At 45.1% G+C, this 27,956-nt stretch overlaps 1 protein-coding gene across 3 annotated transcripts in view; it reads left to right on the top strand.

Annotated features, from left to right (window-relative positions):
• Window positions 1–27,444, top strand: part of apc (APC regulator of WNT signaling pathway) — a 33,681-nt gene extending 6,237 nt beyond the window's left edge. For all 3 annotated transcript variants that reach the window (XM_061876255.1, XM_061876256.1, XM_061876254.1), the window contains 16 exons: window positions 8,159–8,314; window positions 11,379–11,466; window positions 11,532–11,727; window positions 11,820–11,928; window positions 12,379–12,492; window positions 12,560–12,622; window positions 12,702–12,752; window positions 14,452–14,538; window positions 14,603–14,780; window positions 14,861–15,061; window positions 15,130–15,225; window positions 21,511–21,650; window positions 21,734–21,811; window positions 21,885–22,001; window positions 22,089–22,303; window positions 22,377–27,444. In XM_061876255.1, the coding sequence (XP_061732239.1) occupies window positions 8,180–8,314; window positions 11,379–11,466; window positions 11,532–11,727; window positions 11,820–11,928; window positions 12,379–12,492; window positions 12,560–12,622; window positions 12,702–12,752; window positions 14,452–14,538; window positions 14,603–14,780; window positions 14,861–15,061; window positions 15,130–15,225; window positions 21,511–21,650; window positions 21,734–21,811; window positions 21,885–22,001; window positions 22,089–22,303; window positions 22,377–27,144 (6,636 nt within the window). In that variant the 5' untranslated portion in view covers window positions 8,159–8,179 and the 3' untranslated portion in view covers window positions 27,145–27,444. The remainder of the gene's footprint in view (window positions 1–8,158; window positions 8,315–11,378; window positions 11,467–11,531; window positions 11,728–11,819; window positions 11,929–12,378; window positions 12,493–12,559; window positions 12,623–12,701; window positions 12,753–14,451; window positions 14,539–14,602; window positions 14,781–14,860; window positions 15,062–15,129; window positions 15,226–21,510; window positions 21,651–21,733; window positions 21,812–21,884; window positions 22,002–22,088; window positions 22,304–22,376) is intronic.
• Window positions 27,445–27,956: the final 512 nt, after the last annotated feature.

Below are 27,956 nucleotides of genomic sequence, written 5' to 3'. Positions count from 1 at the left end.
CAACGCAGTACAACTTGATGTACTTACTATAGTCAAGTTTTTTAGTTAAAAGTTTGGCTGGGCGATACTGCCTTTTTTTAATATCTCGATATTTTTAGGCCATATCGCGATACACGATATATATATTTCGATATTTTGCCTTAGCCTTGAATTAACACTTGTTACATATAATCACAGCAGTATGATGATTCTTTGTGTCTACATTAAAGCATTCTTGTTCATACTGCATTAATATATGGTCATTTTAAACTGTCACACACAGAGAGGGAAATCACAACTAAAAGTGTATTTATTAAACAGTTATTAAGCAGTGGCACAAACATTCATGTCATTTCAAAACAGAAAGTGTAAGATTGTCAGACATTTTAAAACAAGCTATTAGTGCACTTTTGTGCATGATGTCACTACGATGACATATCAAAACAACACTAATTTAAAGTGCTCTTTTTGTACAGAACACCACTACAATAGTTTAAAAGAAATAAAGTGCACTTTTGTGCAAATAAAAATGAGCTGCATATTAGGAAAACAAAGAGTTCATCCTTGGCTATGTGGTAGGTTACTGCGGAAGTTATCTCCTTCTGTTGTTCACTATTTTTTTCATACGGTGTTGATCTGGAAATGTTTGCTTTGGCATTTTGATGGTATGGGCGTGTGGCACCGAACGGAGATGTTGACATGCGGAGTACGCACTCTTCATTCTCTAGCAGGTGACTTTTCAAATGATGCTGCATATTAGCAGTAATGCTACTTTTGGTAGCAACGCTTTAGCCGCGTACTTGACAAATTACGGTTGTCTGTTCGACATATTCCCACTTGAAGCCAAACCACCCCCAGACAATGGCCCCCTACTGTTTTTCTTGGGAATTAATTCTTCCTTCATTTGTTACCAGATTCGCACCTTCTTTCTCTCATATTTCCACTAGCATCACAGCTAGCGTTAAACATGCTGCTACCTCTCTGCTCCGCGAGGGCGTATACGTATGTGAATTATGTAAGAAGGTGCGCTTGCTGTCTTGTGAGTTGAGAGGCAACAAAGAGTGGTAAATGCATGCAGTGTAATGCCAGCAGCTAAAAGCACCTGCGTGAGAAGAAATACTCAAATATCACAATAGTCATTTTCTATATTGCACAGAGACAAACCCGTGATATAGCGAGTATTTCGATATATCGTCCAGCCCTAGTTTTAAGTTTTAGTTCGTTTGGGGGGGTCATTGCCCCTCCCTGAGAATTAAAGACATACTGTAGATATGCAAGAAATAATATATCAATAAAATGAGTGTAAATAAAATGAGTGTGAATAGTGCACAAACAGTGCCTGGCTTTTCGTGGCATTATTATGTTTTTAAAAGCGTCTTGGCAGGAGAAAGTGTGTACACTTATTTAGAGATGTCTAATAATATTGTTTTAAAATGTAATATCGGAAATTATCTGTATCAGTTTCAAAAAGTAAAAATAATGACTTTTTATAATGCACCTGTACGGAATGGTAAACGGACGTAGGAAGAAGTACAGAGCGGCCCCCTTCGCATGCTGGCCCAATCACATAATATCTACGGCTTTTCACTCACACAAGTGAAAGAAAGGCATACTTGGTCAACAGCCACACAGGTTACACTGAGGGTGGCCGTGAAAACAACTTTAACACCTACTCAGTGGCCTAGTCGTTAGAGTGTCCGCCCTGAGATGGATAGGTTGTGAGTTCAAACCCCGGCCGAGTCATACCAAAGACTATAAAAATGGGACCCATTGCCTCCCTGCTTGGCACTCAGCATCAAAGGGTGGAATTGGGGGTTAAATCACCATAAATGATTCCCGGGCGCGGCACCGCTGCTGCCCACTTCTCCCCTCACTTCCCAGGGGGTGATCCAGGGGATGGGTCAAATGCAGAAGACCAATTTCACCACACCTAGTGTATGTGTGACAATCATTGGTGCTTTAACTTTAACTTAACACTGTTACAAATATGCGCCACACTGTGAACCCACACCTAACAAGAATGATAAACACATTTCGGCAGAACATCCGCACCGTAACACAACATAAACACAACAGAACAAATACCCAGAGCATATTGCAGCACTAACTCTTCCGGGACGCTACAATATTCACCCCCCGCTACAACCCACCTCAACCTACTCATGCTATCGCAGGGAGAGCATGTCCCAAATTCCAAGCTGCTGTTTTGAGGCATGTTAAAAAAAATAATGCACTTTGTGACTTCAATAATAAATATGGCAGTGCCATGTTGCCATTTTTTTCCATAACTTGAGTTGTTTTATTTCGGAAAACCTTGTTACTTTTTTTAATGTATCCAGCGGGGCATCACAACAAAATTAGGCATAATAATGTGTTAATTCCACCACTGTATATATCGGTTTCGGTTTATATCGGAATCTGTAATTAAGAGTTGGACAATATCGGAATATTGGATATCTGCAAACAAGCCATTATCGGACATCTCTGCACTGATTTTTTTAGCCTGACTTTGAACACTCAAATCAAATGGAATTCAAGGAACTTTATTGTCATACCAGCACACGTGAGCTGGCACCAAATTTAGTATCCAATGTCCCAGATTTACCACAGGAACAATATAGTGTGTTCCTTTGAGAGCAACTTCCGTTTTTGGCTGAGAATTCCAGTTTTTGTCCTTCATTCCAGGAATCTTCCTCCGGTTTTGTTTATTTTCGCTACTCCAGAAAGTCGCAGGACAAGCCTCTGTTCATAACGCTCGCAGTATGGGCTTATTTATGGACCGCAAAAAGTTTTTATGTTTTGTGATTCAATCAAATAATGTGACAGAGATGGATGTAGATGAATATGACATAATACACAGTACAAGCCAAAGGTTTGGACACACCTTCCCATTCAATGTGTTTTCTTTATTTTCATGACTATTTACATTGTGGATTGTCACATCAAAACTATGAAGGAACACATGTGGAGTTATGTACTTAACATAACAAAAAAGGTGAAATAAATGAAAACATGTTTTATATTCTCGTTTATTCAAAATAGCCACCTTTTGCTTTGATTACTGTTTTGAACACTCTTGGCATTCTCTCAATGAGCTTCAAGAGGTAGTCACCTGAAATGGTTTCAATCAATCAATCAATGTTTATTTATATAGCCCCAAATCACAAATGTTTCAAAGGACTGCACAAATCATTACGACTACGACATCCTCGGAAGAACCCACAAAAGGGCAAGGAAAACTTACACCCAGTGGGCAGGGATAATTCACATCCAGTGGGACGCCAGTGACAATGCTGACTATGAGAAACCTTGGAGAGGACCTCAGATGTGGGCAACCCCCCCCTCTAGGAGACCGAAAGCAATGGATGTCGAGCGGGTCTAACATGATACTGTGAAAGTTCTTCAATCCATAGTGGCTCCAACACAGCAGCGAGAGTTCAGTTCAAAGCGGATCCAAGACACCAGGGAGAGTCCTGTCCACAGGAAACCATCCCAAGCGGAGGCGGATCAGCAGCTTAGAGGTGTCCCCAACCGATACACAGGCGAGCGGTCCATCCTGGGACCCGACGAGCGGTCCATCCTGGGTCTCGACTCTGGACAGCCAGTACTTCATCCATGGTCATCGGACCGGACCCCCTCCACAAGGGAGGGGGGGACATAGGAGAAAAAAGAAAAGAAGCGGCAGATCAACTGGTCTAAAAAGGAGGTGTATTCAAAGGCTAGATTATACAGATGAGTTTTAAGGTGAGACTTAAATGCTTCTACTGGGGTAGCATCTCGAACTGTTACCGGGAGGGCATTCCAGAGTACTGGAGCCCGAACGGAAAACGCTTTTTCCACTTTACAGGTGTCATAGTTTTGATGCCTTCTGTAAAAAGTCATGAAAAATAGAAAAAACGCATTGAAATGAGGTGTGTCCAAAGTTTTGGTCTGTACTGTATATCTCTGCATACAATTCCAAACTTTGTGTAAATTGACAAATAGGAGACGTCTGTATGAGTCACAAAGAGCAGGCAGCAGCTCACACTTTCTTTAACATCCAGGAAGAAATGATGTCAGCCAACTTGAAAAATGTCTCACCTATCATCCTACTTGATGGAGCCAAGAATTGTTTGTATTTAAATGTTCGGCATATTTAGAAATCCTATATTTCATGTTATTCATACCATATTGAAACATCCTAGATGCAAATGATGTTACACATTGAGAACAGGAAGTGAAGATATGTGTTAGAACTTGCTATGAAGTGGTAAAGGGATTGGATTAAATAAACTCCGCAGTTCTTCCTACTCGTTTGAAAAAATATGTGATATAACTTATTAAAACTGTTCGAAATAAACCTAACCAACCGACCACTTTCAGGGTTGCTCACGATAACACTTAATGTATTAAATCCATGAGTTGCTATAAAATTGAGTGGATGGTGAGGGTTTGTGATGTAGAAAACATCCCATATTTCCCAGGAGATTTCCCATACTTTAAAACACCAACGTGGATGTCCCTTTTAAAACACATAATGTTTGATCTTTGCTTCTAAAGTAACCACGACATTAGCGTCGCATAAAACATAATGTTGTTCCTGCTCCGTTGTTTCCTCAAATATTTATTTTCAAAACAACTTTGTCCAGCTTTTTACTGATGTATATAATTCAGGTTCAAATAACTTTTACTACAAATGAATATCTGCTCCAAATATCGGTTATTGGCTGATACTGCTAATAACAATCGGAATTGGCCCTGAAAAAAACCTTAATGGTCAATCTCTAATGTACATTCTTCCATCCATTTTCTACCGCTTATTCCCCTTTTGGGGTCGCGGGGGGCGCTGGTGCCTATCTCAGCTACAATCGTGCAGAAGGCGGCGTACACCCTGGACAAGGCGCCACCTCATCGCAGGGCCAACACAGAGACAGACAACATTCACACACTAGGGCCCATTTAGTGTTGCCAATCAACCTATCCCCAGGATTCATGTCTTTGGAAGTGGGAGGAAGCCGGAGAACCCGGAGGGAACCCACGCATTCACGGGGAGAACATGCAAACTCCACACAGAAAGATCCCGAGCCTGGGATTGAACCCTGACTACTCAGGACCTTCGTATTTGTGAGGCAGACGCACTAACCCCTCTGCCACCGTGAAGCCCTCTATTGTACATAATGATTTAAAATTGAATTTCTTGAGTTTTACTGACATCATGTCCCACCCTTTAAATTTGCGTGGTGTTCTCAATAGCTGCTAGGCGCCATTTAGCCTTCCTTGAAGACAACACGCCCTATGCTAGTGTTGTTTTCGGCTGTACGAACCGTTCAAGTCACAAAAAGGATCAATGATTCTTCAGAGTTCCTCAAGGTTATTAAAGAAGGCGGAAGGCAAGAAAAGCAGCTCACACTCCAGTCCAAAGGAGCAGAGTCTAATAATGCATGAGTTTGCATTGTTCACTTCCTTAAAGGTTTGGTTTACATACTTTTAACAGTTATTAGCTCCCATTTAAGTGTTATCTTGATATTTGTATTTCTTAAACACACGTTTGATACGAGTGTTTCGAAAAGCACCGACTCGGCGTCTCCTAAATAAAAGGAAGCAATTGGAAACAAAATCTAAAAGCTTTGACCAAAGGCAGCAATCATAAAGTTTTCAGTACATATCTATAGTTATATTAAAATAAAGAGGGGGAAAAACACGCTGTTCGTAAACGTCGCGTACAACAACAGAAACAAACACGGCTTAGATGCAAAGTTAAATTATGAAATGCAACCTTACCCGAGCAAAAACGATGCATGTTTACCCCCTAGCGTCTTAATACCAATTTCCTTGACCCAGCCACACACAAAGAAGTTGTAGACCTCCATGCTTTTCCAAGTTTCCATCTGTTTTCAATCAATCAATCAATCAATGTTTACTTATATAGCCCTAAATAACTAGTGTCTCAAAGGGCTGCACAAACCACAACAGGAACCACTACGACATCCTCGGTAGGCCCACATAAGGGCAAGGGGTTTTGTCGTGTAGCATGGCGTCTGGAGCACAATAGTTCGATTTGTCTGAAAAAGCGACCGACGTTGATATCACTTGACAAATAATGTTTTGATAAATGTATTGGGATCTGCAAAGTTAGATTTTTTTTTTTTTTTGCTTGTATATATATGCTTGGGCTTCACGGTGGAAGAGGGGTTAGTGCGTCTGCCTCACAATACGAAGGTCCTGCAGTCCTGGGTTCAAATCCAGGCTCGGGATCTTTCTGTGTGGAGTTTGCATGTTCCCCCCCGTGAATGCATGGGTTCCCTCCGGGTACTCCGGCTTCCTCCCACCTCCAAAGACATGCACCTGGGGATAGGTTGATTGGCAACACTAAATTGGCCCTAGTGTGTGAATGTGAGTGTGAGTGTTGTCTGTCTATCTGTGTTGGCCCTGCGATGAGGTGGCGACTTGTCCAGGGTGTACCCCGCCTTCCGCCCGATTGTAGCTGAGATAGGCGCCAGCGCCCCCCGCGACTCGAAAGGGAATAAGCGGTAGGAAATGGATGGATATATATGCTTTTGCAGGAAGATTTAAGCCTCTTTTGTACTCCGTTTGTGCGCTGCTTGCTGTACAACAGACATCTTGGTTTGGTTGACCACCACTGGTTTTCACATCCGGGAAGAAGTCACATGTCGGAATACAAGCAATAGGATATAATTAGAGTAGGTTGTAAATAGCATAGATTAATAGAAATAGATAATAAACAGAATATAGTCCAAAAATAATGTAAACAGTGTTTCCCGGAGATTGCCAATCTATGGGCGCGTCAACATGATGTCATCGTATAGTATGCTATGACGCTTGTATTTTTCTTAAAATGGGTAAAATTATGCGTCTTAAAATTTATCGAAATACAAATCTGCGTTATTAGTATCAACTAGGGCGGTCAAAAATTAACAAATTTAACTGATGCAATTACTGACAGAAAATGATTGCATTCACCATGTAGACAACGTCTTTTGACTGTACGTGCTAACGCGGATGGTTACATAAAAGGTGGTGCAGGTTATTATGTGTCTTAAGTGTCCGCCCTGAGTTCGGTAGGTCGTGAGTTCAAACCCCGGCCAAGTGATACCAAAGACTATAAAAATGGGAACCATTACCTCCCTGCTTGGCACGCCGCATCAACGGGTTGGAATTGGGGGTTAAATCACCAAAATGATTCCCGAGCACGACCACCGCTGCTGCTGACTGCTCCCTTCACCTCCTAGGAGGTGGAACAAGGGGATGGGTCAAATGCAGAGGGTAATTTCACCACACCTAGTGTATGTGTGACTATCACTGGTACTTTAACTTTTAACTTTATGAAGTCAGTGATCAGTTCAGCGCATACGTCAGTGCAAAGATGAGTGAGGAGACTGAGTGGTGTACTATGGTAAACTTTACTTCAAAGTAAACCCAGATGGGGCTTTAGATAAAACTGTTTCAAAAAAGTAAGTTTTGAGGAAAACAGGTTACTTGAATTGAAGTAAAACATTAAAAAAAATACATGACAATGAATTTGCATTTGTTTCCAAATATTGGGCTGTTTTTTTAAGTTAATTTAAATATGCAAGCCCCATCCATCCATCCATTTTCTACCGCTTATTCCCTTTTTGGGGTCGCGGGGGGCGCTGGCCCTTATCTCAGCTACAATCGGGCGGAAGGCGGGGTACACCCTGGACAAGTCGCCACCTCATCGCAGGGCCAACACAGATAGACAGACAACATTCACACTCACATTCACACACTAGGGCCAATTTAGTGTTGCCAATCAACCTATCCCCAGGTGCATGTCTTTGGAGGTGGAAGGAAGCCGGAGTACCCGGAGGGAACCCACGCATTCACGGGGAGAACATGCAAACTCCACACAGAAAGATCCCGAGCCTGGATTTGAACCCAGGACTGCAGGAGCTTCTCATTGTGAGACAGACGCACTAACCCCTCTGCAATATGCAAGCGAGTAATATAAATCATTCATCCAAATTCAAAAGCGTAATTAATCAGATTTTTTTTTTAAATCTGAAATGATAGCACTAGTTTTTTTTCTACATTATATCGTTTTGCTGCTACACCCTGAGATTCCTTTTAGAATTTTCTTTGTTTCTTTTAAAAACCAAAATGGCGCAGAGCTTGTTGGGACACATCCCCGTGTCATCACCGTGTCCTCTGTTGTCCACAGGTCTGACGCCAGCAGTCCAACATGGCGGCGGTATCGTACGACCAACTGCTGAGGCAAGTAGAGGTGCTGAAGATGGAGAACTGCAACCTACGACAGGAGCTGCAGGACAACTCCAATCACCTGAGCAAGCTGGAGACGGAGGCGTCCAGCATGAAGGTTAGTCCGGGCTGGTGTAGAATAGATTGTAAGGCGCACGAGCGGAAAAGAAGACAAACGAGGGATGTTTAAAGTAGTGAGGTGCCAGTTCTAGTTAACTTTTACAGTAGTACAACTTATAATGCTGGGAAAATCACTCCTGTTTGAGATTTGACTGTTTTATTTATTTTTACTTTACTTTCAGTTGTTTCCAGACTCTCGCCAGCATTTTTTTGCTTCCTGTCCCAACAACACACACTCCCTCTCACGTCCTGTTTCCTTTTTCCTGTCTGTTGTTGTTGCTTGGCGTCATGGCTCTGTATGAACATTGTCAGAGACATTGTTTCTTACAACATTAAATACTTCGGGGTTGCTGTTTCTGTGGCTCATGGTGGGCTGTTGTTACTGGCAAGGATGAGTATGAATGCAAGAATGATGCATTTGATGCATAACACCAGATGTTGTCTAGTGATTGTAGAGGTTAGTATTGGTTGTACAGTAGTACCTCAACTTCTGGGCTAAATTGGGTCTGTGACATAGCGCTTAACTCCAAGCATTTGTATCTGAAATCATTTGTCGTTTAAATTACTTGCAATCAATTTAATTGGTACCACCAAAACAATACAATTTGAACACATAAAATGCCTTTTAAAAAGAAAATAAATATTGTATGAATCTCATACAGTAGAATGTATTATTAACTACTACACAGGGATTTAACAATCAACGGTAGAACGATAAACCTCTGCATAACTCATGACCGGTAGTATTAGATTAGATTAGATAGTACTTTATTTATTCCTTCAGGAAAATCAAAATTTTCAGCACAATCAAGATCAGACAAACAGGATCCCTGACGGGTCTGACGGCTTCCAGCGCCCCTTACAAAAAAGATGAGGTACAGGTAAACGGGGGGGGGGATAGAAGATTAAAATAAAATGAAAAAAATCGGTCTAAGCCTGGGCCCTGGAGAGGGGGTCCAGACTGAGGCCAAGGGCAAAAAAACAACAACTCATAGCCATAGTACACATCTCTCTCACATGTGTGTAAGAGGGAAACATCAAAGAACACAAAGGACATTAAAGACAGTAAAGCAGCGGATACAACCAGCCACTTCTACATACAGCTATGAATAAAAATAAAAATAAAAATATACACTGTGGTGGCCTCTGCGGTGTTCCACACCATCGTCTGCTGGGGTGGAGGGAGCATGGCCAGAGACAGGAGCAGACCCAACAAAGCAACCAAAAGAGCCGACTCCACTCTCGGCCGCCAACCAACTCTCGACCAGTGTCCATTCCGCATGGATGTATTACAGTTTTAATTTAAAATGATCGTAAAACCGTGATTGCTAACTTCCTCCTTTCCTTACAATGTTTGGAAAAACAAAGTTGTGTCCGTCTCTAGGTATTAGTTAATGCTAGCAACTAAGGCCAGATGTTTTGGGCGATCTTACAGGGTTCAGAGTGAAATTTTCAACGCCAACTAGTGGCAGAAATGCTGGTAACTTAAATTTTAGCCTGCAACTTAAAGAGGAATTGCACTTTTTTGAGATTTTTGCATAACATTCCCAATCCTTATGTAAGACAAGAAATTATGTTTGTCATTTTTTAGGCATTCTAAAAGTAAATCAATGCGAGCCAAAGTCTGTTTACAATGGAGCCTATGGGTGTCGCTCTATTCTGCCTATAAAGCGCCTAAATAAAACACGCCGTAAGTATATATGTAATTTGACAGGCACATCATTTATAACGTAGTATTTATCTATTTTGCTCATTCTAAGCATACGGCGCAGCATTAATTTAAAAAACAAACCACAACGTACACTTTTTTTCCTTCAACATCACTTATTACTACTCACTGCAGACTTCATGAGCACTAATCAACATATAAAAACATAATTTACTGTACAATGTCTGCTGTCACTGGGACTGTTAGATTTCAATATATCCCCATTTGGATGAGGAATGAATCATAATCCTTGAACACAAAAAAGGGAGGTGGAACGATACGTTTTTTCAGTTTGTTTTTTTTGCCATTTCCGGGTCAAAGTGTACCAACTTTTAAGTTTGTCCACATCATTTTACTATCCAGGTGAAAGGTATGATTTATAATCAAGAATAAACTTTCACAAGCTGCTGAAGTTTTCAATGCGCCCCAAAATATAAGTAAATAACAATATTGCTAATACTTAGCTAGTTGTTGTTGTGTTGTTGATGTTCAGGTCTCGTAATGTAAATTGAGTATTGTTGGCGCTTTTTGGGTTTTTATTGAGTTTTAATGTCGAAATAGACACAATGATGTCATGGCTCCCATCCACTCTATTGTAAGCAGACTTTTATTTACGTCTGTGTTAGAATGCATTAAAAAAGACATTGGTTCTTGTCTCTCATAAGGATTGTGAATTATAGGCAAAATTGCAAACACAGTGCAATTCCCCTTTTAATCATAACAATGGCCGAGAGACCGCTCTTATTTCAAAACACTCTTGAGTTGAGGTGCCATTGTACATGCCAATGTCTTCGCTCCCCTTCAGTTACATACAATTACCGCCTTTAATGATAGAAAGTATTAGAAATAATGTGGATAGTCAAAACCCACAGCATACTGGCTCCTGAATACGCCACCTATAATTACTGCTGTCACTGTGCTGTGTGCAGACCGCATATGATGAATTGTAAACACGCAATCATGTAGAGACAAATCACTTACCCTTGTGTTTTAAAAGTAAAATAAGTTAGTTTGCTATAGGAAGAATATATACATCTATGCTGTATGAAAGGTATCCTTGAAGGACTTCTGCTCTGAAACTGTATTGGACAAAAAATAAAGCAAATGAAGGCCTTGATCTGGTATTAAGCTATCAAAGCTAGCGTAAATACATGAACATCTTGTCAAACATTTTAATAGAATCTCTGAGTAAGTCTTTCTCTCATCAGTGAAGATGACGAGGATGATGCTATGCTTGTAAATGAAGTTCCACAAAAGGAGTTGCTCTCACACGCTTACAACGCTTCATTGTCTGACTGAGGACACGCCCCCTGTCATATGGGAAGTCAATCACATTTCTCTACCTCGCAAACAGGAAGTACTGAAGCAGCTACAGGGTAGCATAGAAGAAGAGTCTGGGGAGGCATCTGGCTCTCAGCTGGAGCTGATAGTGAGACTGAAAGGTAAAGAATACACACACACAGCAACACACACAAACACAGATGGTCTAACACTCAATCCTCTGCAGAAATGAGCCTGGAATCTGCTGGTTTTAAGGCCAGGCAGAGGCCTCCTGTGCCGCCTTCTTCCTCATCCAGCTCAGCGTCTTCCAGCGGAGCAGCCGGCGGTTCTATTGGTTCTGCTTCGTCAGTCCCAAGGAGAGGACCACTTTGCGCGTCCAGAGACGATCATGAGCGCTGCCTGGAGGAGCTGGAGAAAGAGAGGTAGTGCTGTGGCAGCACTTTGTAACCATGGTAACATCACTGCCCTATTACCAACGCTGTCCTGCTCTGTGATTGGCTGTGGCTGCTGACAGAGCTCTCTTATTGGCTGAGCTGGAGAAAGAAGAGAAGGAGAAGGGATGGTACTACGCTCAACTGCTCAATTTGACCAAGAGGATTGACAGTCTGCCTCTCACTGAAAATGTAAGCAATCCACTAACCTGCTTTTTGCAGTGCATTGTGGGAATTGATTTTTTGAGAACTGGTGACTTGAGATTGCGGTCTAGGGACACACGCACACACCATGTGCTTACATTTCAAAGAAATCCGTTATTTATTATTGCCCTTATTATCATCATTAGACTCCTCATTGTCTTGTACTTAAAACACATTTCCAGTGGTTTTTCTGGTGTTCTTATTGGAAGGTCCCGGAAAGAACTGTCTTTATTGAAATTAATAGAGAGATTGAAAAGAATCCATCAAGTCAAAAACATGAAACTTGCTCAAAGCTTGCTAACTCCAAAGAAAAGTCAATTAATTCATGCTGGACCATGAGTCGATGAGTTATGACAATGAAAATCACTTTCATTTTTAAAAATGACATCACATGTCAGTTTCAATCAAGATTGTGGTTTGTGCGTGTTTGTTTGTCAGTTCACACTACAGACCGACATGAGTCGTCGTCAACTGGAGTTTGAGGCTCGTCAGATCCACTCGGCCATGGAGGAGCAGCTGGGCTCCCGTCAGGAGATGGAAAGGAGAGCTGAGGTCCGTCCCGAGTCAAGTCTGTGTGCGCTCAATTGTCCACACGCTCATTTTGCTTGTGTGTTTGCAGGCTCGTACGTCTCGTATTCACCAGATTGAGAAGGACATCCTGAAACTGGGAGCCCGACTCCAGGTAGCGTGGCCCTCCCCAATCCCAAAGCTCCTGCCACATGTCGCTGGTACTGATCCAGTATTTGTGGTTATGTGTCCAGGTGGAGACATCGCAGGCTGCCAGTGAAAGTGGCGTCTTGGGGGTTGCTCAGGTGAGCGTCTCTGTCAGCAGATGTTTAAATCGCTGTGATACAGCTATATACCAATGCAGGTCTCAAATTTAAACTTTTTAAGGTCAGGGGAAGTGTTGCCTTAAAGGACGGGTCACCAAGGCAAACATTATTTTCTTTCCAGGCAGGGCCCCCAAAGCATGCATGCATGCATATATATGTATATATATGTATATATGTATATATATATATATATATATATATATATATATATATATATAAATAAAACTGTTTTTTTTTTTTAATTCATTATTACAATTAACTTCTCAGCTTTTTGTCCTTACATGATGCCTTTAGCTCTATTTTTACATTTTGACAGAGGGAGGTATTTTTTTTAATTATTTATGTTTTTAAGTTATGTACATTTATACGTACATTAAGATGCTTTATTGGGACAGATCCATTAAGAGTTTTCGCAGAAATATGTCATATAGGAATTAACTATACACATTAACAAAATGATGTCACATGAATGGTTTTTGAAGTAAAACCTTTGTGACATGAAAAAAACACAAGAAATGGAAAAAAATCATGGCGTTTATTTTTGGTATTAATATACAACTCAAAGCGGTTTGGCTAATGAAGATGAAGTGTAATGAACGAGCTTTGTTCTCCAACAACGCCTCCTTCTCGTTAGGTGCAACAGTTTGGCCTAAAAAAGTAGAGTGACACCTCTCACATCGAATACACAACCTTCACAGCCAGCGTTCAGTTTGATGAGATGACAAAACAATTTAGCTAGTTTTGATGTTATCTGAACACTGACACAGTTTGCAGTTAAAGGACAGCCCAGTAAATTAAAGACTTTATAAACAAATTGTGACAATGTTTACGATGTTTTGGTTGTATTGTATATTAAGTATGTGTCCATGAAAGGGCATTTTATGACCTTTCTTAATTTGATTACGTGATATTGTATGATTTTATCGTCACAATTTTATTGCATGATTTTTGTATCCCTTTAATTTAGGTAGCCAGGGACTGCAGATTAGCTATAATCTGGTACAGAACATATCTGTCTTTTAGCTTAATGTTTCTGTGCATTGTCCCTTCAAATAAAGACTAAACTAAACGACACATCACCTGCTGCATGTTTCCTAACGTCATTAGCTCTGTCACAGCAGTTGATTGACGCTGTATTGAGAAAATGAAAGCAACATGACATTTTTTTTTTTTTCTTCGCTGTGTACTTTTAGTGTGGGGACAAGTGTGTCTGTCTCCAATATTGTCCACACCTGTTGCCATTTAAACACAGCAGTGCGCTCTTAAACGCACGGCGGGAAGCGAGGGGAAAATTACGTTTAACCAAGCGCTTAGCTCCGTTTACTCCGAGGGGACATCTCCGGAGCAAAGTCCGTGTAGCTTGTCCGCCATGATTATCAAGCCAAACGACGCCAGTGTGCATGCGCCTGACTTCATGTTGCCTAAAATGCATTAATAAATTAAATTTTTTCGGTAGTTCAAAAATTAGACTGTATTACTAACTGTCTGGAATTCTATCGGGAATTATCATTATGCCGTTTTTTACATCCGTTGTCCATTAACAAGTAAAAAGTCAGGTTCGGTCACGGCAACGACAATGTTGATACATTTTTTGGGGTATTGCGGCAAGTCACAAGGGCGCTCGCGGCTTTTGCCGCGGTTAAATAGAAGCCTTTGCTAATGTCACGTTTCCCTGCAGAACACTGGTGCGCGGCTGGACCACGAGCCGGCAAATGAGACGGCCTATTCTGTGCCTCGACGAATCACCAGCCACCTTGGAACAAAGGTAAGCACCTCCCCCGACATTGAAGGTGTTTCATTAGTCAGCGACAATGTGTGTGTCCCTGTAGGTAGAGATGGTGTACAGTCTTCTGTCCATGTTGGGCACTCACGACAAGGACGATATGTCCCGCACGCTGCTGGCCATGTCCAGCTCACAGGACTCCTGCATCGCCATGCGCCAATCTGGCTGCCTGCCGCTGCTCATACAGCTGCTGCATGGCAATGACAAGGACTCGCTGTTGCTGGGTAGGCATCACGCTTTGCACGGGAATCTACTCCGCTCAAGAATCTCCTTCCCTCACTTCCCTCTGTTGCGCGTTGCCAAGGTAACTCTCGCGGAAGCAAAGAGGCTCGTGCGCGAGCGTCCTCGGCGCTGCACAATATTGTGCACAGTCAACCGGATGACAAACGGGGGCGGCGGGAGATCCGAGTGCTCCACCTGCTGGAGCAGGTACGTCATTACTGCGAGGCCTGCTGGACTTGGCAGGAGAACCACGAGAGAGGCGCCGACCAGGAAGACAACCCAAGTGAGTGACGCCACTTGCATAAAACATTGTCTCACGTGCATGCTCATGTCTGTGCTTGCGCGTTGCAGTGCCATCGCCTGTCGACCATCAGATCTGTCCCGCCGCGTGCGTCCTCATGAAGCTGTCTTTTGACGAGGAACATCGGCACGCCATGAACGAGCTTGGTGAGCTGCTAGCATCCAAACAGAAGCTAAGAGCTACTTCAAATGGCCATACACAGATTTACTCTATCCTTTTATATGTCTTCCAAAGTAAAGCTATTGTTTGTTTGCAAGAAAGTACAGAAAGTCAAACGGTAACAAAGTCGAAGGTAAAGCTTTTGTCATATAAAATGTCATTAATGTTGTAATGTTCACTTAGGAACATTAACTGTAACAATCACAGCATAGGGCAGGGCTATTTAATTGGTGGCCAAGTTCAGCTCAACATGGGAGAGTAACATTTTTTGCAGCAAAATAAAGTGGAACCTCGATTAAGTCCGTAAATCGAAACGTTTGTATACTGAAGCAAATGTTTCCATCTACAATGTTAACATAATGGGTCCCAGCCTTGACAAAACTCCATATTTTAGTAAAGGTTTGAACACGATATAAATAAAGTCCTATACTACTGTATATTAAACATAACAAGGAGGGGATGGATCATCTTTCTAGTCAATAACAAAGCCAAAACAACTACGACTACAAGCTAAACTCTCCCGTATGCGCAATCAAAAGTCCCTTTGATGCTCTCACAAACGATCAGAAATCACGAAAAACCTTAAAGGGGAACATTATCACCAAGCCTATGAAAGCGTCAATATATACCTTGATGTTGCACATAAAAGACCATGTATTTTTTTAACCGATTTCCGAACTCTAAATTGGTGAATTTTGGCGAATTAAACGCCTTTCTGTTTATCGGTCTTGTAGCGATGACGTCAGAATGTGACGTCACCGAGGTAACACACCCGCCATTTTCATTTTCAAAACTTTACAAACACCGGGTCTCAGCTCTGTTATTTTCCGTTTTTTCGACAATTTTTTTGGAACCTTGGAGACATCATGCCTGGTCGGTGTGTTGTCGGAGGGTGTAACAACACTAACAGGGAGGGATTCAAGTTGCACCACTGGCAAGAAATCTGCCGCTAGACCCCCATTGAATGTGCCAAAGTGTCTGCACATTTTACCGGCGATGCTAAGGCAGACATGGCACAGAGATGTATGGATAACCTGCAGATATATTTGCAACGATCAAGTCAACGAAATCACAAAGGTGAGTTTTGTTGATGTTGTTGACTTATGTGCTAATCAGACATATTTGGTCGCAGCATGACTGCCAGCTAATCAATGCTAACATGCTACGCTAATCGATGCTAACATGCTACGCTAATCGATGCTAACATGCTATTTACGCTAGCTGTATGTATATCTGAAACTAGATACCAACATTTAATGCGAAACAAACACTTACCAATCGACGGATTTAAGTTGCTCCAGTGTCACAAGATGCGAAAGTCCTGATCGTTTGGTCCGCACATTTTACCGGCGATGCTAATAAGGCAGCCATGCTATGGGCCACTTCATTAGGTACACCCGTGCTATGGCCGAATAGCGTCAATAGCTATTCATTCAATAGCTTCAGTTTCTTCTTCAATTTTGTTTTCGCTATCTGCCTCCATACTCCAACCATCTGTTTCAATGCATGCGTAATCTGTTGAATCGCTTAAGCTGCTGAAATCCGAGTCTGAATCCGAGCTAATGTCGCTATATCTTGCTGTGGAAGCCGCCATGTGGTTTGTATTGGTAGCACTGTATGACGTCACAGGGAAATGGACAGTCTCATAGTAAATAGCGAAAATCAAGAACTTTAAAGCTTTTTTTAGGGATATTCCGGGAGGTGTAACATTTTGAAAAAAACTTCGAAAAATAAAACAAGCCACTGGGAACTGATTTTTCTTGTTTTTAACCCATTTTGAAATTGTGATAATGTTCCCCTTAACTTTAACAACCACATTGCTACAATAATAAAGATTAAAAAAATAAAATCCCCTTTACATGAGCAGAGTGAGCGGAAAATGAGCAACTGACAAGGGGAGAGAAGGGAAGGGCGGGGGACAGGTGCTGTGTGAGTGTGTGCTTTTCAAAGAGCACGCTATGATCTATGTCCACTCTGGCATCTTTTTCTAGAAACGTTTGTTCTCATTGTAACTAAAAACTTGCTCTGGTATGGAGCCTGCTTTGTTAATCTCTTCAATACAAGCAAACACAAAATGGCTGCCAGCAGGACACAAAATAAATGAATAAAGCGTTCGTACACCAAGAACTGGTTTGCACACAGAGGCATATTTGCTCATTTGTGAAGTTGTTCGTAAATCCAGCTTTCACTGTGTAATAAAAACACCACATCGCTCTTGTTGTATAGAGTGTAAAGACAGACATTTTGACCTCCTAAAGGCCAGAGTTCACTTCAGTAGTCACTTGTATTTTGCTTACCATGGCTATTTTCCTTCAGTTTTTTGGAAATGTGGTCCGTGGATTAGGGATGGTCGACGTGGCAAAAAAATGATCACTTTTTTTTTTCTTTTTTTTTTAAATTAAAGCAGATTGCCCCGTGCTGGATTAAATCGATTACCGCATCCCTGCGGTTTACTCCGGCATTGTCTTTTTTTTTAGCAGACATTTCCACCATGTTGGATTAAGGTAATAGATGCTAAAAGGCAACATCTGACAACTGTCATTTTGTTCATATCTAGATTAGTGTTTAGAGGTGCAACAGTACAGGTAACCCACGCTAAGGTCTGTACCTGGTTTTAGAGCAACAGTTTAGCCTCTTTTTTGGTACGTTTTATGGGGGTAAGGAGAATAACTTTGTTCCTTTCAATGTTCTTTTTTTTTTCTGCTTATCACAAACATTCTGCTGTAAACAAAGTATCATTGGTGTAGTGATACAATAAGACATTTATTTCAAGTTAACATTTACTAAAAAACACTTTCAAATGGTGAATTAATACTTGTATTATTTGATTACTTGTATACATTAGTGCAGTGGTTCTTAACCTGGTTTCGATTGAACCCTAGGGGTTCGGTGAGTTGGTCTCAGGGGTTCGGCGGAGCCTCCGCCGCGGAGGAGAGGACACACCCGTGTAAATAGAAACTTCTCCCTATCTGTGTATTATGTATACGGCAACCGCACAAGTCCCACTAATTTTGTCAGAACGGGGGCTATGGTGTGGTTTGTTTTCCTGGAATGCAAAGGAAGGTGACGGGACATGGCTTGAAGGTAAAGACATATTTGAATGTATCTATGAAAAAAAAGTGCAAACTAAAGGCGAGCATAAGGCGGAGAACAAACTTGGCTAAAAAATAAAAACTGCCACAAAGGCAAAACTGTGGATATGAAACAAAAGACTTGCTAAACGTGACATGAATAAACAAAACTTACTTGGAAGGAAATGAGCAGAGCGATACATAACCAGAGTGAACACAGCATGGCGCAACAACAATGAAGCCAGGCCGACTGCCTGGCAACTATAAGCTTAAATAATAGTGACATGATTAACACAGGTGCGTGAGTCCAAATGAGTACAGGTGAACTAATCAGTCGTCATGGTGACAAAATAATGAAGCGTAAAGAGGAACTAAAAAGAGTCTTAAACCATCAGAACATAACTAAACAAAACGTGACCACAGAACATGAGAAATTTGCAGGTGTGTCATTTGTTGTGAGTTCATGCTCTGTGTTGGTTTTGTTCTTTGAACAAGACGATGTTCATGCACGGTTCATTTTGTGCACCAGTAAAAAAAAAACGTATAACTTTGTCTTGAATTTGAAAAAAAAAACATTTTATTTTTCACTAAAGAATGGTTCGGTGAATGCGCATTTGAAACTGGTGGAGTTCGGGACCTCCAACAAGGTTAAGAACCACTGCATTAGTGCTTCTCACCAGTGATTGGGCAAATAACAAGCGATGACCCACATTGTGAAATTTGTAAAATTAGAACTTTGTATTTTATATTGAACGAAAACAAATAATGTGCAGTTTGAATTTGAGGTACTGTAAAATACCAACACATAAAACAAGTTTAATGATTTTGTCAGGAACAAAATGTTTTAATTTTTTAATCCACAAACATAAAGAATACAAAGTGTCTGCAGAGTTTTTTAATACTGGTATTCCAGTACTATTGTGCTTGGTACTCCAAACAGGGACATTTTTTTAGTACATGTTATATCAGAGGTGTGAAATCTTTGCAGACACATAAAAAGTCTGGTTTTAAAATATTTAGATATGAAAATGCCTTTTCTGAATAAATTAGTGGGTGTGTTGATTCTCCCAGTCGGTATCAATACAGTCACATAGACGTTCTTTGAGTGCCTGCAAATCCGCATTCAGGGCAGGTTTACTGATGAGTTGCAGCAGATAGTGGAACTAAAGTCACTGCTCCTTTTTAAATGTTGTTTCAACTTCTATGCTAGTGTTATTTCTTTATTTTATTCTGCTGGGCTGTATATCCAGCTGTGTAAGGGGAAGAAGCACATTAATTACGTCGTGAGAAGACCGACTCTCGCAACGGTGGAACGAGATGGTCGCGCACACGGACACATTTTTACACAAACGTACACTAACACACATTCACAGAATCACGGTCATTAAAGGTGGATTGTTTCATGCAGGACAATACCAAGCATCGTTTCTTCCGTATTGTTTATGACAGACTTTTCCTTCGTGTTTGATTGAGGAACTATGCTAACAGCTGATCACCATAGTCAATGATCCGTCCATCCATTATCTACCGCTTATCCCGTTCAAGGAAGCGGAGGGTGCTGGAGCTTATCTCAGCTACAATCGGGCGGAAGCTGGGGTGCACCCTGGACAAGTCGCCACCTCAACACAGGGCCAACACAGATAGACAGACAACATTCACGATCATATAATCGCCCAGCTCTACTGTGGAGTAATTTTGTTAGATATCCCTGGCCTACAAAATGCTTTTTAATAGATATTTCAAAATATTATTAGATATACCGTATTTTCCGCACTATAAGGTGCACCGGATTATAAGGCGCACCTTCAATGAGTGGCCTATTTTAATATTCTGTTCATATATAAGGCGCACCGCATTATAAGGCGCATAGAATAGATGCTACAGTAGAGGCTGGGGTTACGTTATGCATCCTTTAGATGGAGCTGCGCTGAAGGAAATGTCAACAAAACAGTCAGATAGGTCAGTCAAACTTTATTAATAGATTACAAACCAGCGTTCTGACAACTCTGTTCACTCCCAAAATGAATAAACAGCTGTTTTATTATTTTCCCCGATTCAATAAACACGTAAAAAACAGTCTGATACTGTTACGGTAAATCAAACGTTAGTGCAATCACAATATAGTAACACTCGAAATAGTGCAAAGCAATAATGTATCAATAACTCAACGTTGCTCAAACGATAATGTCCCACAACACACAAAATAAACATGTAAAGCTCACTTAATTGGGACGGCGTGGCGCAGTGGGAGAGTGGCCGTGCGCAACCCGAGGGTCCCTGGTTCAATTCCCACCTAGTACCAACCTCGTCACGTCCGTTGTGTCCTGAGCAAGACACTTCACCCTTGCTCCTGATGGGTGCTGGTTAGCGCCTTGCATGGCAGCTCCCTCCATCAGTGTGTGAATGTGTGTGTGTGAATGTGGAAATGATGTCAAAGCGCTTTGAGTACCTTGAAGGTAGAAAAGCGCTATACAAGTACAACCCATTTATTTAATTAAGTTATTCCTCATCCACGAATCCCTCAAATTCTTCTTCAGTGTTCGAATCAAACAGTTGGGCGAATACGGCATCCAACATGCCCGGCTCCGTCTCGTGGAAGTCGTCATTAAAAGAGTCAGTGTCGCTGCTGTTAATGTTAAATTCTTTCGCTGCTGCTCTTTTCCCGTGATCTACTGTGTGACTTGACCTTGAGTTTAAACTTTGCATCGTAGGAGCGATTTTGGGGTCTTTACACACAGAAACGGCACGCCTCCCGCAGTCATATATCCCAGCATGCACCGCGCACTTCTTCTTCTACGGGGGAAAATAAGGTTGGCGGCTGTAGAAAAGGAAAAAGTGTAGAAGAAGAAGCACACTTTTTCTACAGGGGAAAATAAGGTCGGCGGCTGTAGAAGAAGAAGCGTAGAAGAAGAAGCGCACTTCTTCTACGGGGGAAAATTAAGTTGGCGGCTGCTTACCGTAGTTGCGAGACCTCCATCTATCCATCCATTTCTACCGCTTATTGTGGCTCAATATTGGTCCATATATAAGGCGCCCTGGATTATAAGGCGCACTGTCAGCTTTTGAGAAAATTTGAGGTTTTTAGGTGCACCTTATAGTGCGGAAAATACGGTGTGTGTGTGTGTGTGTGTATATATATATATGTATATATATATATATAAATATATATAATATATTTGGATGGTGATTGTCGCCCTTCAGGTGGTCTTCAGGCGGTGGCAGAGCTGCTGCAGGTGGACTGCGAGATGTTGGGTCTCAGCGGCGATCACTACAGTGTAACACTGCGACGATACGCCGGCATGGCCCTCACCAACCTGACGTTCGGAGACGTTGCCAACAAGGTCTGAGGACCGCGTCGTTCTGTTTGTGTGCATTGTCTTTTTGTCTCTACGTCCCTAAACGCCATCTTTTTATTCTGCCTCAGGCCACGTTGTGCTCCATGAAGGGCTGCATGCGGGCCATGGTCACCCAGCTGAAGTCTGAGAGTGAAGACCTGCAACAGGTGTGTTCTTGTTCTTACACTTTTTTTTTTACCTTCAGCACAATGTTGAGCCTTTGTGTCAATCACGGCTCAGGTGATTGCGAGCGTGCTGAGGAACTTGTCATGGCGAGCGGATGTAAACAGCAAGAAGACTCTGCGGGAGGTGGGCAGCGTGCGAGCGCTGATGGGCTGTGCTCTGGAAGTCCAGAAGGTGAGTCGCATGTTTCCTTTCTCTCCCTCTCTGACATGGCTCTTTGTGCTCAGGTGGCTCATCAACCTCTTGTTCTGCTTTTGGCAGGAATCTACGCTGAAGTCTGTACTGAGCGCACTCTGGAACCTGTCTGCGCACTGCACGGAAAACAAGGCGGACATCTGCTCGGTTGACGGCGCCCTGGCCTTTTTGGTGGGAACGCTGACGCACCGCAGCCACACCAACACGTTGGCCATTATCGAGAGTGGCGGCGGCATCCTGAGGAACGTCTCCAGCCTCATCGCCACCAATGAGGTGTACAGGTGAGCGCCCTCGTCCGTTATGTCACACTCAACGAGCTATCAAAGCTAACGGCGCATGCGTGCGGTCTTTCAGACACACCCTGCGAGAACATGGCTGCCTTCCCACACTCCTGCAGCACCTCAAGTCTCACAGCCTGACCATCGTGTCCAACGCCTGCGGAACACTCTGGAACCTGTCGGCGCGCGACGCCAAGGACCAGGAGGCATTGTGGGAGTTGGGCGCCGTTGGAATGCTGCGCAACCTCATCCATTCCCGACACAAGATGATCGCCATGGGGAGCGCCGCTGCCCTGCGCAACCTGATGGCCAATCGCCCAGCTCGCTACAAGGACGCCAGCGTCGTTTCGCCGGGGGCTGGGGCGCCATCGCTGCACGCCCGCAAACAGAAGGCGCTGTTCAATGAGCTGAATGCTCAGCAGCTGTCAGAGACCTTCGATAACATTGACAACCTCAGCCCCAAGGCGGCGCACAGGAAGGTGCGGGGCTCTAATGGCAGCAGCAACGGAGCGCCAAACGCCACACGCTCCTACACGAACACGCCGGTGCTGTCCAGTCCCAAAAACGCAGACGGGTCAAAGCGAAACGGTGACGACACGACGTATGTGAGACCCGTCTTCTCGGGCAGCGTGCGAGCATCCAGCGACAGCCTCAACAGCGTCACAAGCGCAGACGGCTACGGCAACCGTGGAAAAACTAAACCGTCTTCCGAACCGCTGTACTCCTCAGACGACAGCGGTGCCAACAGGTGCTGCATTTACAGGAAGTACCCAGCCGACCTGGCGCTAAAGATTCGCAGCGCTAACCACATGGCAGACGATGACGGTGCCGAGTTAGACACGCCCATCAACTATAGTCTCAAGTACTCTGATGAGCAGCTAAATTCTGGGCGGCAGAGTCCCAGCCACCGCGGCAGGACTGAGGCCGACGACGATGACGAGCAAGCAGGCAGGCTGAGGATGAGAAGTGATGGCCCTACTTCTATAACCGCCAACGCCCGCATGACACAGTCACCGCCCTCGCGCTACGTCACGGCCACATCCAACTATGGTGCTGACGCCACACCCGAGCAGCCAATTGACTACAGCCTGAAATACGGAGATGTTTCACGCAAGCCTTTGTTTGAAGCCCAAGATGCTGCTGACCCCTCCCTGCCTGCGCCCCCAGCCGCCTCCGCAAGTAAGCCCCGCCCACCTTCTCAAGCTCCCAGCCGCTCGGCGCCAAAGAGCAACCAGGAGTCCACGCAGACTTACTGTGTGGAGGACACGCCCATCTGTTTCTCTGGCGGAAGCTCGCTGTCCTCGTTGTCTCCTGAGGAAGAAGAGGAAGATGCAGAGGTCATAGGGAGGAAGAGTCGAGGAGCGAACGCGGTTGGCAACGACTTCTCGGCGCTCAGCGTTAGTGAGAAGGAAGAGCAGCAGCTGCAGCAGAGTATGAGGCGTCAGAAGGAAGTTGAGATCCAGACGGCCACCGAGGTTCCCGCCACACGAGGACGGCGGGGGCACCACCACCACCACCACCACCACGGGCACAGCCACCATCACCATCCTCATCAGCACCAGGTGACCTCATCATCGGGCGCCAGGACCCCGAAAAGCCCGCCTGAGCAACCTTACGCTCAGGAAACGCCACTGATGTTCAGTCGCTGCACGTCGGTCAGCTCCTTGGACAGCTTCTCCACTTCCTCTATTGCCAGCTCTGTGCGCTCCAGCGAGCCATGTAGCGACATGCCCAGCGGCGTCATCAGCCCCAGCGATCTGCCGGACAGTCCTGGACAGACAATGCCACCCAGCCGTGCCAAAACGCCCCCAGTGGCGGCGCCGCCTCCTCCTCCAAGGAGCACGGAGGAGGAAAAGGTCAGCAAGAAGGAGGCACAGGAGAGCAGTGCGGACGTTCTGCTGCACTTTGCTACTGAGTGCACCCCACACGGTTTCTCCTACGCCTCCAGTTTGAGCGCACTCAGTCTTGACGAGCCGTTCATCGCCCCCAGCATGAACGAGGAGGACGTGGGCAGCAAAGAGATCAGAGAGGAGTCGGACGACGATGACGACGACACACAGATCCTGGAAGCGTGTATCAATATGGCCATGCCTAAATCGTCAAGAAAACCAAAGAAACCACAGCAAACGGCTCCAAGCAAACCCAGCCAGCTTCCTGTTTACAAGCTCCTCCCCCCTCCGAGCCGCAGCCAATCGCAGCAGAGGAAGGACCTGCTGGCGGCGGAAGAAGTGCCTCGCGTCTACTGTGTGGAAGGAACCCCACTGAATTTTTCCACAGCCACATCGCTCAGCGACCTCACCATTGACTCACCACCGAACGAAGTAGCCAACGCCTCTTTTGCTCCGCCCACCACATCCCAGAGACAACGGACCGCAATTCCTGAGGGCGAGAACGGGGATGACATCCTTGCCGAGTGCATCAGCGCCGCCATGCCAAAAGCCAAACCCAGGAAGCCTGTCCGAACTTCATCCAACACCGATCCAGTCCACACACCGCCCAACCCGCCTCCTCCGCCGGCCCCGCCCCTTTTCAGTCCCCAGCAGCACAAGAAGAAGCCCACGTCACCGGTGAAGCCTATGCCCCAACGTGCCGCGTACACCAAAGTCAAACCAGGCTTTGCCTTCGACTCGCCGCATCATTACACGCCCATCGAGGGCACGCCGTGTTGCTTTTCTCGCAACGACTCGCTCAGCTCGCTGGACTTTGACGAAGACGACAAGGACGAGGACAAGAAAAGGAAAGAGCAGAACAAAAAGAGCAAGCAGCAAGCAGCGGCCATCTTCCCACAAAGCAAAGCAGCCACAAACCCGCCCACCATGGACGAGAAACAGAAGTTTGCCATCGAGGACACGCCCGTCTGCTTTTCGCGGAACTCCTCCCTCAGCTCTCTGAGCGACATTGACCAGGAGAACAACAACAAAGAGTTTGCGGCGCCAGACCGTCAAAATGGAAGCAAAGAGGCCGCAAAGGCGCCGCCTGGTCCTCCGGCGCCGGCAGACTCTAAGACCCGCCCATCTGCAGCTTGCAGCTACACCCCCAAAGCCTTCCACGTAGAGGACACGCCCGTGTGCTTTTCTAGGAACTCGTCGCTCAGCTCGCTCAGCATCGACTCGGAAGACGACTTGCTGCAGGAGTGCATCAGCTCTGCCATGCCCAAGAAAAAGAAAAAGACCACCGCCGTTGCCGCGGCGCCACCTGCCGCCGCATCACCGCCTGCCGCTCCCAAAGCAGACGACAACATTCTGGCCGAGGAGGAACCCACGGAGGTGCCAAGAAGCCCCGCCTCCCCAGATTCTGAGTCTTTTGATTGGAAGGCAATTCAAGAAGGAGCCAACTCCATCGTCAGCAGCCTCAATGCCGCCGCCGCTTCTTCCCTGTCCCGCCAAGCGTCGTCAGACTCCGACTCCGTGCTGTCACTCAAGTCTGCTGGTTCGCCGTTCCGCCTACGGCGCACCAGCAACAACGCTGAAGAGGCGGAGGAGGAAGGGGAGGGGCTTAAGCCAAGAGCGAAGATTGTGAAGCCGTCTGGGGACACAAAGAAGGAGGAAGAGGAGGAGGCGAAGTCTGTGAGGGGCGGGAAGAAGGTATACAAGAGTCTAATCACTGGAAAACCTAGGGCGGAGCTAGCAGCCAGGGGGCGGAGCAAACCCAGAGCAACTGTCGCGGCTAAAGCTCCAGGAAGCGGTGACGGAGGTGGCTCTTCACGGGATTCCACACCGTCACGCTCTTCCCAGAGGGGAGGAAAACCCTCACAGCTGCCGCGCACAACGTCTCCAGGTAGTGCAAAGGCGGCCCCCAAAGCCGCCAAACAGAGCGCTGTTGCGGCGAGGGGCGGGTCTAGCATCACACGGAGCGATTCTGCCTCTAGGATCAGCGGCGCGACCGTCGCCAAGAAGCAGAAGGCAGAGCCCGAAAAACCCACGCTGGTCCGTCAGTCAACATTCATCAAGGAGGCACCCAGCCCCACCCTGAAGAGAAAGCTGGAAGAATCGTCTAACGCGGCCTCAGTCGAGTCCCCGTCTAGCCCGGATGTGCCGCCGGCGGCGTCCAGGAGACAGGACACGACCCGGTCCCACTCAGAAAGTCCGTCACGCCCTCAAGACGCCACATCGTCTCGCTTTAGTCGCACGGGCACCTGGAAGCGTGACAGCGGCGGAGGAAACGGTGGCAAACATTCGACCTCATTGCCACGCGTGGGGACATGGAAGCGCACAGGAAGCTCGTCCTCTGTGCTCTCCGCCTCCTCCGAGTCCAGTGAGAAGGGGCGGAGCGAGGAGGAGGCCAGCGCCAGGTCCAAAGGAACATGGCGAAGGGCTAAAAGTGCCAGCGGCGTGGCCATAAACAGTTCCGACAACTCTGAGGAGGTGTGGGTGCGTCTTGAAGACTGTCCTGTAAACAACCCACGCTCATCATCCTCATGCTCTGCTCGCTCTCCAACCGCCGCCAACGCCCCGCCTGTCATCCACAGCCCCGCCCCTTGTAAAATCCCCTCCTCATCATCCTCTTCGTCCTCCAACCTCAACTTGCGTCAGAGCTGCGAGAGCCTGGATGACAAGCCTCCGCCCGAACGCCAGCAGCAACAGCAGCAGCGAGGTCAGCAGCGCAGCGGCACTGTGGCCGCCAGGGTCAGCCCCTTCAACTACACGCCAAGTCCCAGGAAGAGCAACCCCGACATCACCATGCCGACCACCACCTCCACCACCTCATCGTCATCTGCTGCCAGCACGTCAACCACGCCCACACGGCCCTCGCTCATACCCACCCCTGTCACCAAAAAACGGGACCCCAAAGGTGGCGAAGGCGGTGGCGGCGAGCGTGGCTCGTACATTGTGACATCCGTATAAAAAAAAAAAACTGTATTTAATATAGCCCCGCCCCTTTTTCCTTAAGGAACCAACTATTAATGTTTTTTTACCACAGTGATGTGTAGCGCTTAGCTCCGCCCCCGTCATCTTCCTGCATGACCCTGCCCCTTTTATCACCACGGTGACGCCAAGACGATTCTGGACTCATTCTACGTGACGGACTTCCTGTCAGCTGACAGGAAACAAAGACATAACTTATTAATTTAAATATAAACGTTTCACCTTGATTGTCACTGTCAACATGTACGGAAGAATAAAAGTCAACATTCTAGCTGAGAATTTCCCCCGTCTTATTTCCATACTGCAATGCATGCTGGGATATCAACACACAGGCATCTTTTGTCAGGAGACACTCTGGAACGTCTAAAACGCACACAACCACAGTAGGCCAGGTTGTATTTGTGCCTCATACCTGTGAGAATCCTGTGACTTAAACATTAAGGAGTGGGACCAGCTGCAGTGTGCTCAAACTACCACCAGGGAGCATCATTGGGCCGATACTCATATTTTTCTCTTTCTGACTTATCAGGTTGCAAGTGCATTTAACTGAACGATGAGGGGAAAACACAACCTTACGTACTGTAATGCACACTAATTCATCGTTCAGACAGGAAGTGAGGCTTTTGCCTTTCTGATGTCAACTCCAGCTAGCATTTAGCACATTAGCAGGTAGCTAGTGTCCAGTCAGGATGACCGACTATCGTCACAAACGTCTTAAGTGCACACCGTCACCTATTTCAGTGGAGTGTGTATCCTGCTGTAAACTAGCATGCTTTTATTTTGAAGGCGAG

Source organism: Nerophis ophidion, linkage group LG17, assembly GCF_033978795.1.
Source record: "Nerophis ophidion isolate RoL-2023_Sa linkage group LG17, RoL_Noph_v1.0, whole genome shotgun sequence".
In the NCBI taxonomy this organism is placed as follows: domain Eukaryota; kingdom Metazoa; phylum Chordata; class Actinopteri; order Syngnathiformes; family Syngnathidae; genus Nerophis; species Nerophis ophidion.
The sequence above is the reverse complement of the archived record's forward strand: the minus strand, read 5'-3'. Positions and strand labels throughout refer to the sequence as shown.